General features: G+C 30.4%; 2 protein-coding genes across 2 annotated transcripts; both read left to right on the top strand.

The window, feature by feature from the left end:
* Positions 1 to 248: 248 nt before the first annotated feature.
* On the top strand, positions 249 to 1,792 carry LOC145616782 (uncharacterized). The gene is made up of 3 exons (XM_081671511.1): positions 249 to 330; positions 459 to 777; positions 932 to 1,792. The coding sequence occupies exons 1-3, from the start codon at positions 249 to 251 to the stop codon at positions 1,707 to 1,709; spliced, it is 1,179 nt and encodes a 392-aa protein (XP_081527637.1). The 3' UTR covers positions 1,710 to 1,792.
* A 4-nt stretch (positions 1,793 to 1,796) lies between these two features.
* Positions 1,797 to 3,212, top strand: LOC145618006 (uncharacterized). Its single transcript, XM_081672781.1, has 2 exons — positions 1,797 to 2,226; positions 2,367 to 3,212. Exons 1-2 carry the CDS (start codon positions 1,971 to 1,973, stop codon positions 2,696 to 2,698), a joined length of 588 nt encoding a protein of 195 aa, XP_081528907.1. The 5' UTR covers positions 1,797 to 1,970; the 3' UTR covers positions 2,699 to 3,212.
* The last annotated feature ends 13,022 nt before the right edge of the window (positions 3,213 to 16,234 follow it).

Here is a 16,234-nt window from a genome sequence, read left to right as displayed (position 1 = left end):
ATCTCAGAGATGCAATGGTGAATGGAGATACAACCGGGGCCGGAGTGGGGAAAAGAACAATCCTGCCCGCATCTTTCACGGGAGGCCCAAGATATATGTACCAAAACTACCAAGATGCAATGGCAATTTGTAGATGGTATGGCAACCCACATTTGTTTATAACATTTATTGCAAACCCAAAATGGCCTGAAGTAGAAGAGATGATGAATCACATAGAAGGACAAAAAGTGGAAGATCGGCCCGATATCATGGCACGAGTTTTTAAGCTCAAGTTAAAGCAACTAATGAAGTGTCTGAAGGAAGACCACTACTTTGGACCTGATGTGGCAGGTACGGAATTAATGATAAAAAAAGCAACTAATGAAGTGTCTGTTGTTGATTATTTTATAACTACATTGCATTAGTTTGACAGTAAATTTTTTTTGAAAAAATATTTAACTGTAATTTTAACAAAACAGATGTCTGCACAATTGAGTTCCAAAAGAGGGGTTTGCCACATGCCCATATACTTCTATGGCTACAGCAAGACATAGCACAAATAACGCCACAGTACATAGATAACATCATTCAAGCAGAAATCCCGGACAAAGAAACAAATCCAAATTTGTTTGAGACTGTATCACGTTACATGGTTCATGGCCCTTGCGGTAATGCAAATCCAAATTGTGCATGCATGGTAGATAAGAAATGCAGCAAAAATTTCCCAAAATCATTTAATCAAGATACTACTATCGACAGTAATGGTCAGCCAATATATAGAAGGAGGGACAACGGGAGGTAACTACACATGATTGGTTAGGCTTTTTAGGGACAGAATAACCATTTTCATCATAATTGGTTTTATTTTTAAATAAAAGCAATAAGATTTATACATGCTTATATACCAACATACATGACTGATGCTTATACAAATACAAATTAATGAAAACAGGTTTATAAAAAAAGGTGATCATCTCATGGACAATCGGTCAATAGTGCCCTACAATGCAGGACTGTTAATGATGTTTAATGCACATATCAATGTAGAATGGTGCAACACTGCAAGAGCAATCAAGTACCTTTTCAAGTATGTGTGTAAAGGACCAGATAGGACAACCATGATCATAACCGGCGACGAACAAGATGAGATAAAAACATATCTTGACTGTAGATACATCTCAGCATGTGAAGCTGCATGGAGAATCTTCGAGTTCAAAATCCAAGAAAGAACTCCAGCGGTAATGCGCCTGCCTGTACACCTAGAAGGAGAACAAGCAGTAGTAATGAGAGACAGTGATAGTTTGAACTTTGTGATAAATAAAGAAGACATTAATGAGACAATGCTGACAGAATGGATGAAAACCAATGCCATCGATGAAAAAGCAAGGACGTTAACATATGCAGAGTTTCCCACAGAATATGTGTGGACAACCACTGAACAAATCGATGAGCTTGGGAATAAAAAAAAGAAAAAGTCGTGGGCAAGGAGGCAGGAACGTAAATGCATCGACAGAATTACATATGTTCATCCTACTGCAGGGGAGAGGTACTACCTTCGCCTACTACTCAACATTGTTAAGGGACCTGAAACCTTTGCGGAAATTAGAAAGGTTGATGGACAAGTGTGTCCTACATACAAAGAAGCTTGCTACGTACTAGGCCTACTCAACAACGACAAAGAGTGGCATGATGCTATACAAGAAGCAAATCAGTGGGCAGTGCCAGCGTAATTGAGGGAACTTTTCGTCACCCTACTATTGTTTTGCGAAGTAACTGATATATCAACACTATGGGAATGCAGCTTCAACGCCCTCTCAGAAGACATACAGCGAAAAAAGAGAAGGTTGTTCAAACATCCAGAACTCATACTTACAGAGGATCAGATAAAGACATACACACTGCTTGAAATTGATAGGATTCTGGTGAAATTCGGAAAGTGCTTGGCAGATTTCAAAGACCTACCACAACCTGATTTTACAGAAGCAGAAACTATGGAAAACAAGCTTATTGCAGAAGAAAGACTTTACGACATCAAACAACTGAAGGAAGATTGGTCCAAAAGAATAAAGAACTTGAATAAAGAGCAGTTAGATGTTTATGGCAAAGTGGTGCAAGCAGTTGAACAGGACACAGGGGAGATATTTTTCTTATACGGCCATGGAGGGACTGGAAAGACATATTTATACTGCACCATCACAGCAAAGCTTCGGGCAGATCGAAAAATAGTTCTGAATGTAGCATCATCAGGTAACACAATTTTAGTTCAATTATTTTAAAATCAGATTACATCTCCTCTATACATACAATTAATTAAACTAAGTTTTAAAAACACAAGTATTTCAAAAAAATATATATATATAACTAACATATTTGGAATGACATATAAGGTATTGCGGCATTGCTTCTCCCAGGAGGAAGGACAGCTCACAGTCGATTTGAGATACCGATAGACCTACTAGAAAACTCAACATGTAACGTCAAACGCAACACCCAGTTAGCAGAACTCCTCCAACATACATCATTGATTATTTGGGATGAAGCGCCAATGGACCATAGATACACATTTGAAGCACTTGATCGCACCATGAGAGATATAGTAGGACACAAAAAACAAGGGGCAGAAGCTAAGCTGCTTGGAGGCAAGGTTGTATTACTGGGAGGAGACTTTCGCCAAGTACTACCAATAGTCACAAAAGGAGATAGACAGGATATCGTTTAGGCATCAATAAACAGATCCTACACATGGAATGCATGCAACATGTTCATTCTTAAGCAAAGCATGAGAGTAAGAGAAGGGGAAGCCAAGAACGAGAGCTACTATAAAAACAAACGGTTCAACAAGTGGCTTTTGGCTATGGGTGATGGAAGACTTGAAACAAAATCTGAGGACCACGAAGTTGAAGGGACTTGGATTGAAATACCAGATGAGTATTTGGCTGACGTTGGGGTATCTGAACTACATAAGATAGTGGAAACCCCTAACTCCTTGGTATGAAATTAGACGAAATAAGATAACAATCAACAAGTTCAACGGGATTGAGGGGAAAAACCTCATTTGCGATTTAATTATTATTGGAGTTTAGATTCAGTTGATGTAAACAGAGAGTGAAATGAAAGAGAAATTGATAAAATTAAGCAATTAACTGAGTCAATTTTTCAATTCTTCATTTTGGATATGGAGGATACTGTGATTGTTTTGTGGGTTTGATTTGATTTGGTTAGGGTTAATAAGAGTTAATGAAATGATACGATAGAATAAAGAAAAGGGAAAGCTGGTAATAAAAAAATACGAAGTACATAGTTAGCGTGAGGAAAACAATTCCCAAAAGGAAAGTTTATAAGATTTCTTTTTTTTTTTTTTTTTTTTTGAAAGAAGGAAAGTTTATGAGATAGCTAAAAATAAAAGCCAAAGATATTTTTTATTTTAAGGTAAAAACATGGAGTAGTTATTATGAATAATGAAGTTTGTTTTTTACACTACTACTACAAGCTAAGCGACACAAAAAATCGTGTGTGTCAATATATCATGCTCGATTATTAGTATTCTCTTTTCAGATGAAAGGTTTTTTTTAAAAAAAAAAAAAAAAAAAAAAAAAAAAAAAAAACAAAATTGAGAGGGATATTTTGGGAAAGTGAAATTTAACACCATCACCATCACGTAAATATAGAATGAATATATTAAAAAGAAAAAGAAAACAAAAACAAAATCAAAAAATTATTCTTATAGATAACATCTAAAAAAATGATAAAATTAAATATTAACAAGAAAAAACAAATCTTAAAAAATGATATGAATAACAATTAAAAAAGAATAGATTATAAAGAATTATAAAATTTATATAGAGAAGATATGATGGATTGTATTTCCTTATAAATATGCCTTAATTAATTCACAATACATAGAAAAACGTTAATTGTTTTTTTTTCATAGTCAGATACCCCAAGATTCATGGCTACACAAAGTGAAAATTACAATACCTTCGAGGATGCAATAGTAAACAAAGATACAACTGAGGTTGGAGATGGAGATGGAAAAAAATTAATCTTATCACCGTCATTGATCGGAGGCACAAGAAATATGTACCAGAATTACAAAGAAACAATATACTCTACACACTACATATTTAGGGCTACGAAAGGGAATAGGATAATCATGTCAGCGTCATTCACAGGAGACCCAAGATACCTAAATCAAAACTAAAAAAAAAAAAAAATAGAGTACTCTGTATAGAGGTGTACAAGAGATCATTCTATTTGAACATCACAAATTGTTTTTTTTTTTTATAAAATTTTTGATAATATAATAATAATAATAATAATAATAATAATAATAATAATAATAATAATTTTTTAATATTGAAATATTTTTATTATTATTTTTTGATTTTTGACATTATTATTATATGCTGATAATTTCTGGTAGCTCTGTGGACTATATAATATAATATACTGTATAATTGGTCAACGGTCCATTAATGAAAGTAATAGAGTTGTGACTTGTGTAGTTGCGTTGGCATGCATGAAACTAATACATTCCTACGGTTCAAATCAATTGTAACACACATGTAAATTAAAGCATTCTTTCCTCTTAACAAATTACATCTTTTGCAATCCAAATCCAAAATGAACACAAACCGCAACTCTTACCAACTATCCTAATGTCTTCAAATCCTTTTTATATTATAATTATTATTAGTATTAGTATTTAATAAGACACAAATCTTAAATAATTTTAAAAATAAACCCGTACGTCGCACGGGCTTCACACCTAGTATACCAACCCATCATATACAAGTGATAAAAACCAACAAATGTATAATGATTCTTAGAAATTTTTTTTTTTAAAAAAAAAAATAGCTAAGTGAGTTAAAGTCTAGCACCACCTTTTTTTTTTCTTTGTCAAAAAAAAATAAAATAAAAAAAAAATCAACTTATATACAGAAATCTTTTATTTTACTTTATAAGTCTTCCACATATTTTCAAGTTACACTATAAAAAGTATAGAGTATTTTAAATCATTTAATAAATTGAAGTGGTTACATGTTTAGATACTCAAATGGTCTTAAACTTAATCAGTACATTTAACTAACATTTGTACTATCCCTCTTAATGTCAACCTTTTGATTATTTTAATGAAACAACTAACTAACCACCGTACAAAAGAGTTGTACCTTTCAAATAGTCTTCAGTTAGGGTCTGTTCTCTTATGATGAAATTCAGTTCAGTTCAGCTCAGTTCAGTTCAGTTAAGCTTAGTTCAGCTCAGCTCAGTTCAGTTCAGTTCCTAATTTCCTTCTCTTATAAAATATTTATTTCAGTTCAGCTGAGTTCAATCAATGAGAACAGACCCTTAGGGCCTTTTCATATTTACTTAATTTCAGTTCAGTTCAGCTCTAGTTAGTTCAGTTCAGCTCCAATCAGTTCACTTCAGTACCTAATTTCCTTCTCTCATAAAATATTCATTTCAGCTCAATTCAGTTCAGTTCAGTTTAGCTCCAATCAGTTCAGTTCAGTTCAGTTCAGCTCGAATCAGTTCAGTTCAGCTTAGTTCAGTAAATGTAAACAGGCTCTTAATGCAAAACCTAAATTATAAGGATAAACATGGGTGTATATTCGAATTCATTATCATTATAACAAATAACACTAAAAATAATATTGTCAAATCAAATCAATAAGTTCAGTTTGTTTTGATACTCGAATTTTTACTTTGGATATCACATACCCGATATATTATCCAAATTAATGTGAAAAGTTTTGTTTTTGAAGAAAATGATGAAAAGTTCAACTTTTTTTTTTTTTTTTTTTTTTTGTAAACCATTAGTTATTATATCATTTGACCCTTATTTTTTTGGGGGGATTTGAAGGCAAGCAAATTATATCATTTAACACTAATCAACCACAATATCACATATTTTCGAGTAAGTTAATACTCCGTAATAATATTACAAATTACGAAGTACTACTTATTCAAGTTACAAAGTAATTATGAAAGTTATATTTAGAAGTCTTTTTTTTTTTTTTTTTTTTTGATAAGTACATTTAAGTGAAAAATGATTATCGAATCGATATTGATCTGGCACCCAGGATTAAGAATTGGATAGGGTTTGATGCTCTAAAGTACTCTCTTCGGTTTTTTTTTTTTTTTTTTTTTTTTTTTTTTTTAAATGCATCACTTTACTTTTTCCACTATTCACCAACCATGGTTTACTTAATTTTTCACCTCTATAAAATAAATGAATGTTATTATTAATACGAGTATATCATTAGATTAGTCATAATGTATAGTTTTACAATATAATCTTGTTACCATTTTTACTAATATGCAATTAAAGTTATTAATGAGTTACGCCTCGACAAATGTATCGATCAAATTGATTTAAGTGAAAAAACAGAATAGTTATAAGTACTCCAATCAAAACTAAAGGGAATATAGAATTAAACTAGACCAATCAGAACAAAACGGTATACAAAGTTCTACCTTTCTCAAAAGCATTTTTCAGTAAACCTAAATACTGTAAAATTCTACTCCGTATCACGTGGGCCGTGGCCAATCAAAAATTGTCCGTGAAAAATAAACTTTCCATTTAAGGAAATTGAATATTTTTATCTTTATTGCTTTTCCCCGAATTCTATATGCTCGTCTATTTTGTCTTTTCTAAAAAGTTTGCTTGTCTAATTTTTCTAAAATGTCATCCATTAGTGATCACATATTCCTCCCCTAGCTCTATGTTGATGATTAAAGGTTTTGATGATGAGAAACTTAAAATAAAGCAAACTCAACTAATAAAGGTTTTCAAGTGTTTGATTAGTTTAGGTGAAGTTGATCATGGTGATGGAAGAAGTAACTGGAACTACTAAGAAGACATGAAGAGATCTTTATTTAAAGGGTTAAACAAAACAGAAGAAGAGTTCTCTAACAAGAACTGAGTTTCTTAACAGGAACGTTCCCTAACAGGAACTTGAAGACAGCAAGCTAAGATCTTTGGTGGAACTTAGTAAGCTTGAAGCCCAAGTAACCTACCTGTACAAAAGCGCGGCGCAGCAATTTAATTTAGTTAAGGTTTTTATCTTCTAGATTATTGTTAATATGTTAAGTAGGTTAATGCACGAAATTTATTAGAAGCATGACAAGTTTGCTTGGTAAATAAATATGGAAAATATAAAAGATAGATTTTAGGAATAGATTTTCTAAAGAGTTTTATTTCTTAAAATCGGTTTGTTAAAAAGATAATTCTTTTTAATAAATATCTTTCTATCTTATTTTCCAAAAAAGATTTTCTTCAAAATTAATTTACATAAAATCGTGTTTAAAGATAAGTTAAGTTAACTTATTTATCTTTTAGAAAACCTACTTGCTATACAAGTCATACTTGTATAAATAGTAGAGAGCAAAATGATTTAAGGTTTTTGTGAGTTTATGCGTGCAGAAATCACAGTGGTTTAATTGAGTAAGTTTACCAAGCTTCTAACTTGTTATATTAGTTTTGGATTTCGTGCATAGCTTGCCTATCATACTAGGTGTTATTCATTTGTATTGGTTGGGTTATTTGGGTGTGTTTGTTATTTTTATAGTGCATACAGTTTGTGTAAGCTTCTAGTGTGAAGCTGTGAGTTTTGTACTTAGGTGGTACAAGTAGTTTTGTACTTTGGCAGTACGAGTGAATCTAAGTGTGGTACTTAGATTGGGTAGGATAGGGTCATATCAAGTAGCAAGTCCAGTGAGGAACTTGTGAAATAAAGGTCTGTGTTTAATGGGTTGTAACTTGGTGTTTGCCCTATTATAGTGAAGTCTGTTGTGTTTGAAATCCCTAAGGTAAGGTCGAGGTTTTACTTCCAGTTGGACCCTGGAAGGTTTCCTCGTAAAATCTGTGTGACTTTGCAAGTTCCTATATGCATTGTTTTATTATTCCGCAAAAGTAGTCAATAGGGACTCAATACAATTCACCCTCCCTCTTGTATTAATCGTCTCAACTAACACTCTAGATGGTCTTTGAAGGTGCCAACTTCATCACCTAAAGCTAGCAGGGTCGTTTCTGACTTTTGTGAGGCCTATGGGCAAACTACATACCAATTAGGGGCCCTATAAATTTAATCATACATGCGATATGCAATAAACATTAATGAAGAGTACTTTTTATAAGGCTATTTAACTTATATATCCTCCGTTTCCTATTTTAAATTCTATCATTTCGAATTTAATGTTATTTATGTACACTCCTTTGATCATCTTTTGTGATTTATAAGTTGGAAAAAAATACAAGTATATATACACATTTAACACCTTGTTAGCACATGTAACATCTTGTTAGATTTTCCTTGAAATTTACTTTCGTTACATATACAAGTTAAGATATTTAAGTTATAAAATGTGCATTGGCATTAGCAAGCATGAAACCCCCAACGTTGCATGTGATTAAAAAGAATAGGAGTATACATACGTAATTAATTTCATCCAAACAATACTTCTTAATACTCTAATATTAATGTGAATATAATATCATTAAAAAAAAAATCTTAAAATCTTTTTAACCACTAAAAATCATAACTTTATTAAAATAAAGTCATATGAAATTACAAAAGTATCATACATATAAATGCTCAATAAAATAGTGTAAGAAATTTTGTATAAGAATAATTACATATTTATCATATTGAATAATAAGAATTAGATGCAATATAAAATCCGTTCAAAAAAATTAGATGCAATATAAAAAATTACAGCTCGTCTTGTGTGCGGCCGGCCACACCGTGTGACAACTTAAAGTAACCCCTATAACATTAATTAAGTAACCCCTGTAATACCGACCGGGTAACCCTTATAACACTGCCCGAGTCACTCTATACCAATGACAAAGTAACCCCTTTAACACTGACCAAGTAACCCCCATTACACTAGCGAAGTAACCCTTATAGTGGTTGGCCACACGATGTGGCCAACCACATATAAGACTTTGTGAAAAAATTATGAATTAGGAGAGAAAAAAGAGGAAGAGAAAATTATAGTATTTCAAAAACGGGTAAAATAAGTGTGATAACATATTGTTCTTTAGAGTAGTAAATAAGGAGGGAAAAAAAAATGAAAGAAGATAAATAGCTAATGGGTTTCAATGTATCTAAACTCTAGGAAGTACAAAACAGCTCTTACCAATGAGCCAATATGTCCATTTGCTAAATATATCTCAAAATTAATTTTTATACCTTACAAATTAGGCTTTTACAATTTAACAGGAAAATAGGCTTTTGATTTGGGGCCCTGGGCGACCGCCCCGGTTGCCCTACCCCATACGCAATTGGTCTTGGCTACACTCTAATGCAGCTATCTTGGTTGCAACAACACGCGGCCCAATTCGCGCGACCCAAACCAAACTCCTTCAACAGCCCGTCCAGACAACATGACTCCTTATAAAATGTGAACATTTAGTAAAAATATATAAACACCTAAAAAACAATGAACATTTAATAAAAAAAAATATGAACACGTAAATAAAAATGAACATTCAGTAATAATAACATGAACATTTAGTATTATGTACTAAAAATTGAACATGTTAAATTTTTTTTTATCATTTAGTGTATTAAAAATGAACTTGATTATCTATACTATATATTAAAAGGCGTTCCTTTTAAAGGAACGGTGCCACGTGGCACTCTTCAAAGTATGTGTGCTATGTCACAAGCCACATCATCATCCAAAATATACGCGCAACGTTAGCTAGCCACTTCATTTAACAAAATAAAATATGCTTTCAACAAGATTCGAACTCATAACCTCCAATACATATAGGTAATACTTTTACCATCTCAATCAACTACTATTAATGTTTCAAGTTTTACATAATATTACATATTCCTTTCATTTCTTAAGTAAATTAGAGGTAATATAATTCATTTATTTTTCACAAGAGTAAAATATAAATACATATGATGTAAAAAAATACATCCGAGACAACGCCCGAACCACTACACACACTAACTATACAAATAGTCGAACATAATTGTTAAATTAAAGCAAGAAGTATACAAACTAGCAATCCGGGGCATCGCCCGGGGTACGCACTAGTTATATAATCATAAAATTGATGGACAAGTCCTTAAAAATAAAAATTTAGTTAAAAATTTATGAACATGTAAAAAAAGAACAATTAGTAATAAAAAATGACGCGTTAAAAGAAATACTTAATAACAAAAAGTGAGCACTTAAAAAAAAATGAATATGTAGTATATTAAATATGACCATTTATCATACAATAATTGAATAGTTGAACCATATCTTATAAAATGAACATTTCATAAAAATATATGAACACTAAATAAATGATGTTGAACATTCAGTATACTACCTCTGATCCAAATTACTCGCAACTTTGGAATATTTTATATCTCACAAATAATACCCCAAGTTACGAGTAATTTGGATCGGAGATGGTATTAAAAATGAACATGATTTCCGTATATTCCATCTACGTTCATATTCATTGATAAAAAAATTGTTAAAGTATGTTCATTTTTATGTATTAAATGTTCTTTTTTAGTGTACTAAATGTTCAATTTTACAATACTAAGTATTCATTTTTTTTCCCAAAAAACAAATAACAGCAACTCAAAAAATAAAATAAAAATCATAATAACAAAGAAATTCATAACAAATTCATCATGAAAATCAAATTCATTGTTATTATCGGTAACTCATCAATTAAATCAATATTTATAACAAATTCAAAAATTCAATTGAGGATAGTCTAATTCATCAAATTTATCAAAAAAAAAAAAAAAAAAAAAAAAAAAATTGAAATCCATCCAGTAAAAAATCACAAAAATCAATTTCATTTTTAACCAAAATATAACCTAATTAAACTAATTAGAAATCAACAATATAAAAACTAACCTCCATTGATGGTCTCTTCAAGAATAACAATCAAACCCAAAATGATGTAACAAACAGAGGAAGAGAAAGTGTCAAATGGAGAAGAAAGAGGAAAGAGAAAATGAAAGAGGAGAGAGAAAATGAAAGAGAAGAATGTATCATAAAAAAGGAAAGAATAAACTAAGAAAAAGGAAAGAAGAAAATTGCAATAAGAATATTAAGAAAGAAGGAAGATGAAGGTACGTAGCATGCGTTTTATTAATAACGAAATGCGTTTTGTGGGTGTTGCAGCTATCTTGGCTGCATTAGAATGCAGCCAAGAATTTGTGGCCCCATACGGCCGTGCCTAAAAGAGTGCTTTGGGTTAGAAACTAGGCACAACATAGAATGATTATATGTAGTGGATTAATGTTGAATTCTGTGATACTAAAGCCGGTTGCGTTTCGAATAAAACATTGTAAGTTGTATGGATGGGGTTGCATGTATTGATTATCTGTGGTCGAGGGGTTCTTAGAATGCTAGAAGATTTTATTGGTCTCTATTATTGTCAACCCAAATGTTACACTTTGAGTCGTTTTCAAATGTTGTAAAATGAGGTATATGTACTATCAAGTAGGTAGTTGATAAAGCAAATGCATTCTTGTCTTCAGAAAGCAGTGGAATAATACCTTTCCCAAAAAAAAAAAAAAAAAAAAAATTATATATATATATATATATATATATATATATATATATATATATATATATATATATATATATATATATATAGTAAGCGTGCATTTTGATTTTTGAATCATTTTAATTTTGTTGTTTTCATAAAAACAGATAAAGATCAATTATTAGTTTTTAAACACTCAAAAATAAAATTAATGTGAATCGCAAATCCTAAAACGATGAATTAACTCTAATGACGTAAACAACAAAAAATAGGATGGAACAAAGTAGTAACAGTCTATTTAATGTGAGATCATATAATTATTTTTTTTTTGTCGACATCCTTTAGTGTGTAAATGACTATTTATATCCTTCTTTATAAGAAAGATTCTATATACGTGGTTTCAAAAAAAAAAAAAAAAAAAGATTCTATATTCAAAGCATGTAAAGTGGGATGAAAATTAAGAGTAGTACTCCATTTTTGTCAACTTTGCATCCAAAATTCTAAGAAAATAAAATGAGTGGTAGAAAAATAAATTTATATTAAGATAGATTATAGTGCACTATTGTGTGATAGCATAGCAAGATTATAAGTAATAAATACTAGAAATAAGCCATTAATTTAGAAACAAAGGGAGTATTATAATTTTCTATAATTTGACACAAAATAAGTATGAGTAATTTTTAACTTAAAATTTAATTACTCTAGCTAGCTATTGGAAGACATGTGATAATTATATAATTTCTATAACTTTGTTTCTAGGTAAATAATTTTCATTTTATTTTTTTTGAGGCAAGACATAATTTTCTATAATTTTGTACAAAGTAAGTAATTTTTCATCTTAAAAGTTTTATTACTCAATTGGGAGACATTTGATAAATTTTTTTTTTCATAATTTCTTACAAAAAAAGTAATTTTCATCTAAGAAATTTACAAAGACATTTGATAATAATATCAAGATAAAACACTAATGTCCGTCCTTGTCGAATTTTCTTTAATAATATCAGATTTTGCATCGGACCATCCCCATCTAAGTTGATTATAAACAAGTAAACAACGTAGTAATTTAGAAGGGGACCGTCGAGACCTACACTATTTTATTTCCACCATATCTAGTGCATGAAAAGAAAGATTTGTTCGAAAGTTCTATACGAAAACATTTTCCACCTTACAAACGTTTTGAAATAATTATGCTATGTCTTGACAAACTGAAGTCAATTTCCATATTGTTTAGATTAGACCTAGCAAATGGGTCATTCGGGTCGAGTATGGGTTGGGTCATTTTGGGTGGGGTCAAGTTCGGGTTAAAAGTTTATCGGGTCAAGTTCGGGTCAGGTCGGGTCATTTCGGGTTTCGGGTTGATTCGGGTCGACTGATAATCGGGTGGGGTCGGGTATCAGGTCAACACTTCGAGTCGAGTTCAGGTCAGGTCAATTTTCGAGTCAGGTCAATTCAGGTCGGGTCAGTTTTTGGGTCAACTTCGGGTGAAGTCATATACGGGTGATGCATTGGTATTGAACATTATGTTATGTATGCATTATTATTATTGTACTTTTTTTTTCTAGACTTGTGAGAATTGTGACTTTTATTTCGAGCTTTAATTAATTATTTTAATCTTATGGACAAACTCCGTAGAGTAGTCATTAAATTTCATTTACTTTTAAGACTGATTTCATTTACTTTTCACTATATTTTCATTTACTTTTGAGAAATGAAACTGGTAACTGCTTTATAAAGTTAAAATATTACAAAAATTTTATTAATGACACGGGAAGCATGTGAGCCATCCAATTAATATGATCTAAGGGCCTAGATTAGTTCCTAGTTTTTATTTTAGCCTTGGTTCTCATTATAAATTGGTTATATATATTATATATTATATATTATATATTATATATTATATAATATATAGTATATAATATATAAAATAACATTAATTATTATATACAAGTTTTATTTTATTTTTTGAACAATATACATGTACTATTTTAAACTAAAGGTAAAATATAAATAATACAATAGTACATCTCAAATGATGCATTTAAAAAAGAAGTAAAATAGAATTAGGACAAATAATAAATTAACGGTTACGAAATACAAGGAATATACAATCACTTTCAATTTTTGCAAGAATAATAATAAGAGTCAAAGACAATACATAGGAGAATATAAGTGCATGGTTCAAAATTTTATTTATTTTTTTTTTTTTTAAAAATGCTCTCTTTTCTTCAATGGAAAGTGTGATTTATTAACGTAAATAACAATACATGACCACAAGGATAGAACTTAATTTATTCCGTAGGTTTTAGGGCTACTTTTGTAGAACAAAGTAACATATTTGATTTAATTTGATTATTACGTATTATTAGAGTATCAAATACCATACCACTGACTCTGTATATATAACACTTCGTGACAAAGTAGCTAATTCATTTCCTCTTAATAATCATCCTACTTCATTTCACTATATTGTACTGTGAATATTTACAACGGAATTTAAATAATTATATATATCCTACTTCACTTCCTTTTAATAATCATCCTACTTTACTTCCCCATAATAATTATCCTATTTCATTTCACTATATTGTCAATATTTACAAAATCTTAATAATCATCCTACACTTCACTTCCCCTTGATAATCATCCTACTTCTATTCACTATATGTTGAGCCCATCGACATTTACAAAATATGTATTTTCTGCTTTGTTTGTAATAGCTTGTATTTAAAGCTTCTTTTCTTCTTCTTCTTTTTTTTTTTTTTTTTTTTTTTTTTTTTTGAAACCAGTATTTAAAGCTTCTTATTATTGTAATATTGTAAGAAGTCTCATTTTACGAAATAACAAACTTTCCACTTATTCTCTCTCTAAATTCTCTTTCTCTCTCTTCCTCTTCTCTAACAAAATCTGAGGTGAGACACTATAATATAGTTGATACTTAATAAAAGTACACCATTCGATTGTGTGAACTTATTTCCTTCCATTTATGTTGGTACGCCCTGTGTGAGCTTACTTCCTTCTTCAGGTTCTCCCTCTTGAGTCTTGATCATCTGGTGGTTCGGCAAACTTGGTGTTGTGTGCTTGTGTCTTCATCCAATACCCACAGGCAAGGGCTGCATTTACAAAGGTTTGTCTAGAAGCACCATTATACATCTTGACTTAGCATCACTACCGTTATATTATACTTGATTAAGTACATAGTTATTACAATTAATAAGATAAACTTTTACTGTGATTATGTGTGAATTGAATTTAGTAATTATGTTTATGTGTATTGATCAAAAGTAAATTTCGTAAGTAAACTTATGTGTAATTGTCTAAAGTAACTAATAAGGAATTATTCTTCTTGGTTGTTATGTTCTAGGTTACTTTTTTTTTTGACAAAATTATTCTTGTTGCTTGTTATGTTCTTGTGTAATTGTCTAAAGTAACAACAATAATATATGTGCTTGATTAAAAATAATATTTAAAGAGTTATTACATACTTATGTGATTTATGTATAAATTTATGCTATTTAATTTGTTAATACGAAATAATTACATTACATAAATCATGTCCCACCTTAGACAATATACTCCGTAGTAATCAAAAGAAGTTGAACAATAAATTCTAACCTTTCACTAAAAGGCTCAAGAATATTGGATGGGGATTATGGGGTAATCAATATAATCTAGGAGTTTGCTTCATCAAGGAAACTTGTATTAGTATAAAGTCTAATTTTGTTTAATTTTAATTTCAAAATTTTTAATTCCTTGAAAAAATTAATCGAAAATTAAAATAATTAGTTTTCAAAAATGTAAAATGAATTTTGAAAATAAGAAAAATGAATATTAATTTATTTTGATATTTAAAATAATTTAAATCACAATCGTCCAATTTTTAAAATTATGGTAGCGTGTAGCCTACATTAAAAGTTTCATAAATAGTGACAATGTGACATAATCGGAATAAAGGGTGATTTTCGCTTTATTAAAAAGTGGGTGACAATAGGCATGATAGAATAAGTGATCTGAACTCAACTATTAATTTTAAAAATAATTTTTAATTAATAAAATGAAAGAAATGACTTGTTTAGTAGGTTGTAGGTCATTTGACCTATTTAAAGAAAACATCCTTTGAAAGTGAACTTATTTTTAGTTAATTGAAAGGTTGACTTATTTTAAGCTAACTACACAAAGGTTAGCTTATTTTTGACAAATTTTCCATAATACAATTGTACATTTCAACGACATTTCAAATGACGCTTTTAAAAAAGAAGTAAAATAGAATTGGGACAAATAATATAAGTTACGGAATACAAGGGATATACCATCACTTTCAATTTTTCAGAATAATAATAAGAGTCAAAGACAATACATAGGACTATAGGAGAATATAAGTGCATGGTTCAAAATTTACAGAGTATCAAATACCTTTTTTTTTTTTTTTTTTTTTTTTTTTGAAATCACCTATGCATAATTAAATTAATAGACGTCAATTTCCGCCAAAGTTAAGAGACTTTGAGGGACCTAGGCAAACAAGTTCGTTACAACCTCTAGAGTCCCACCTTGCAACATAATGGACTAAAGTATTACCCGCACGCTTTACATGAGAAAACGAAACAAACCCGAAAGCACTAGAAGATTACAAATATCATCAATAATTAGAGAGAAAGGATTAAAGCCGGCAGCCTTTAGTTTGATTCCCTGCACCACATTCTTGGCGTCACTTTCAATCACAATTGAAGAATACCCAAG

This window comes from Chenopodium album, chromosome 26 (assembly GCF_948465745.1).
Source record: "Chenopodium album chromosome 26, dcCheAlbu1.1, whole genome shotgun sequence".
Taxonomy (NCBI): domain Eukaryota; kingdom Viridiplantae; phylum Streptophyta; class Magnoliopsida; order Caryophyllales; family Amaranthaceae; genus Chenopodium; species Chenopodium album.
The sequence above is the reverse complement of the archived record's forward strand: the minus strand, read 5'-3'. Positions and strand labels throughout refer to the sequence as shown.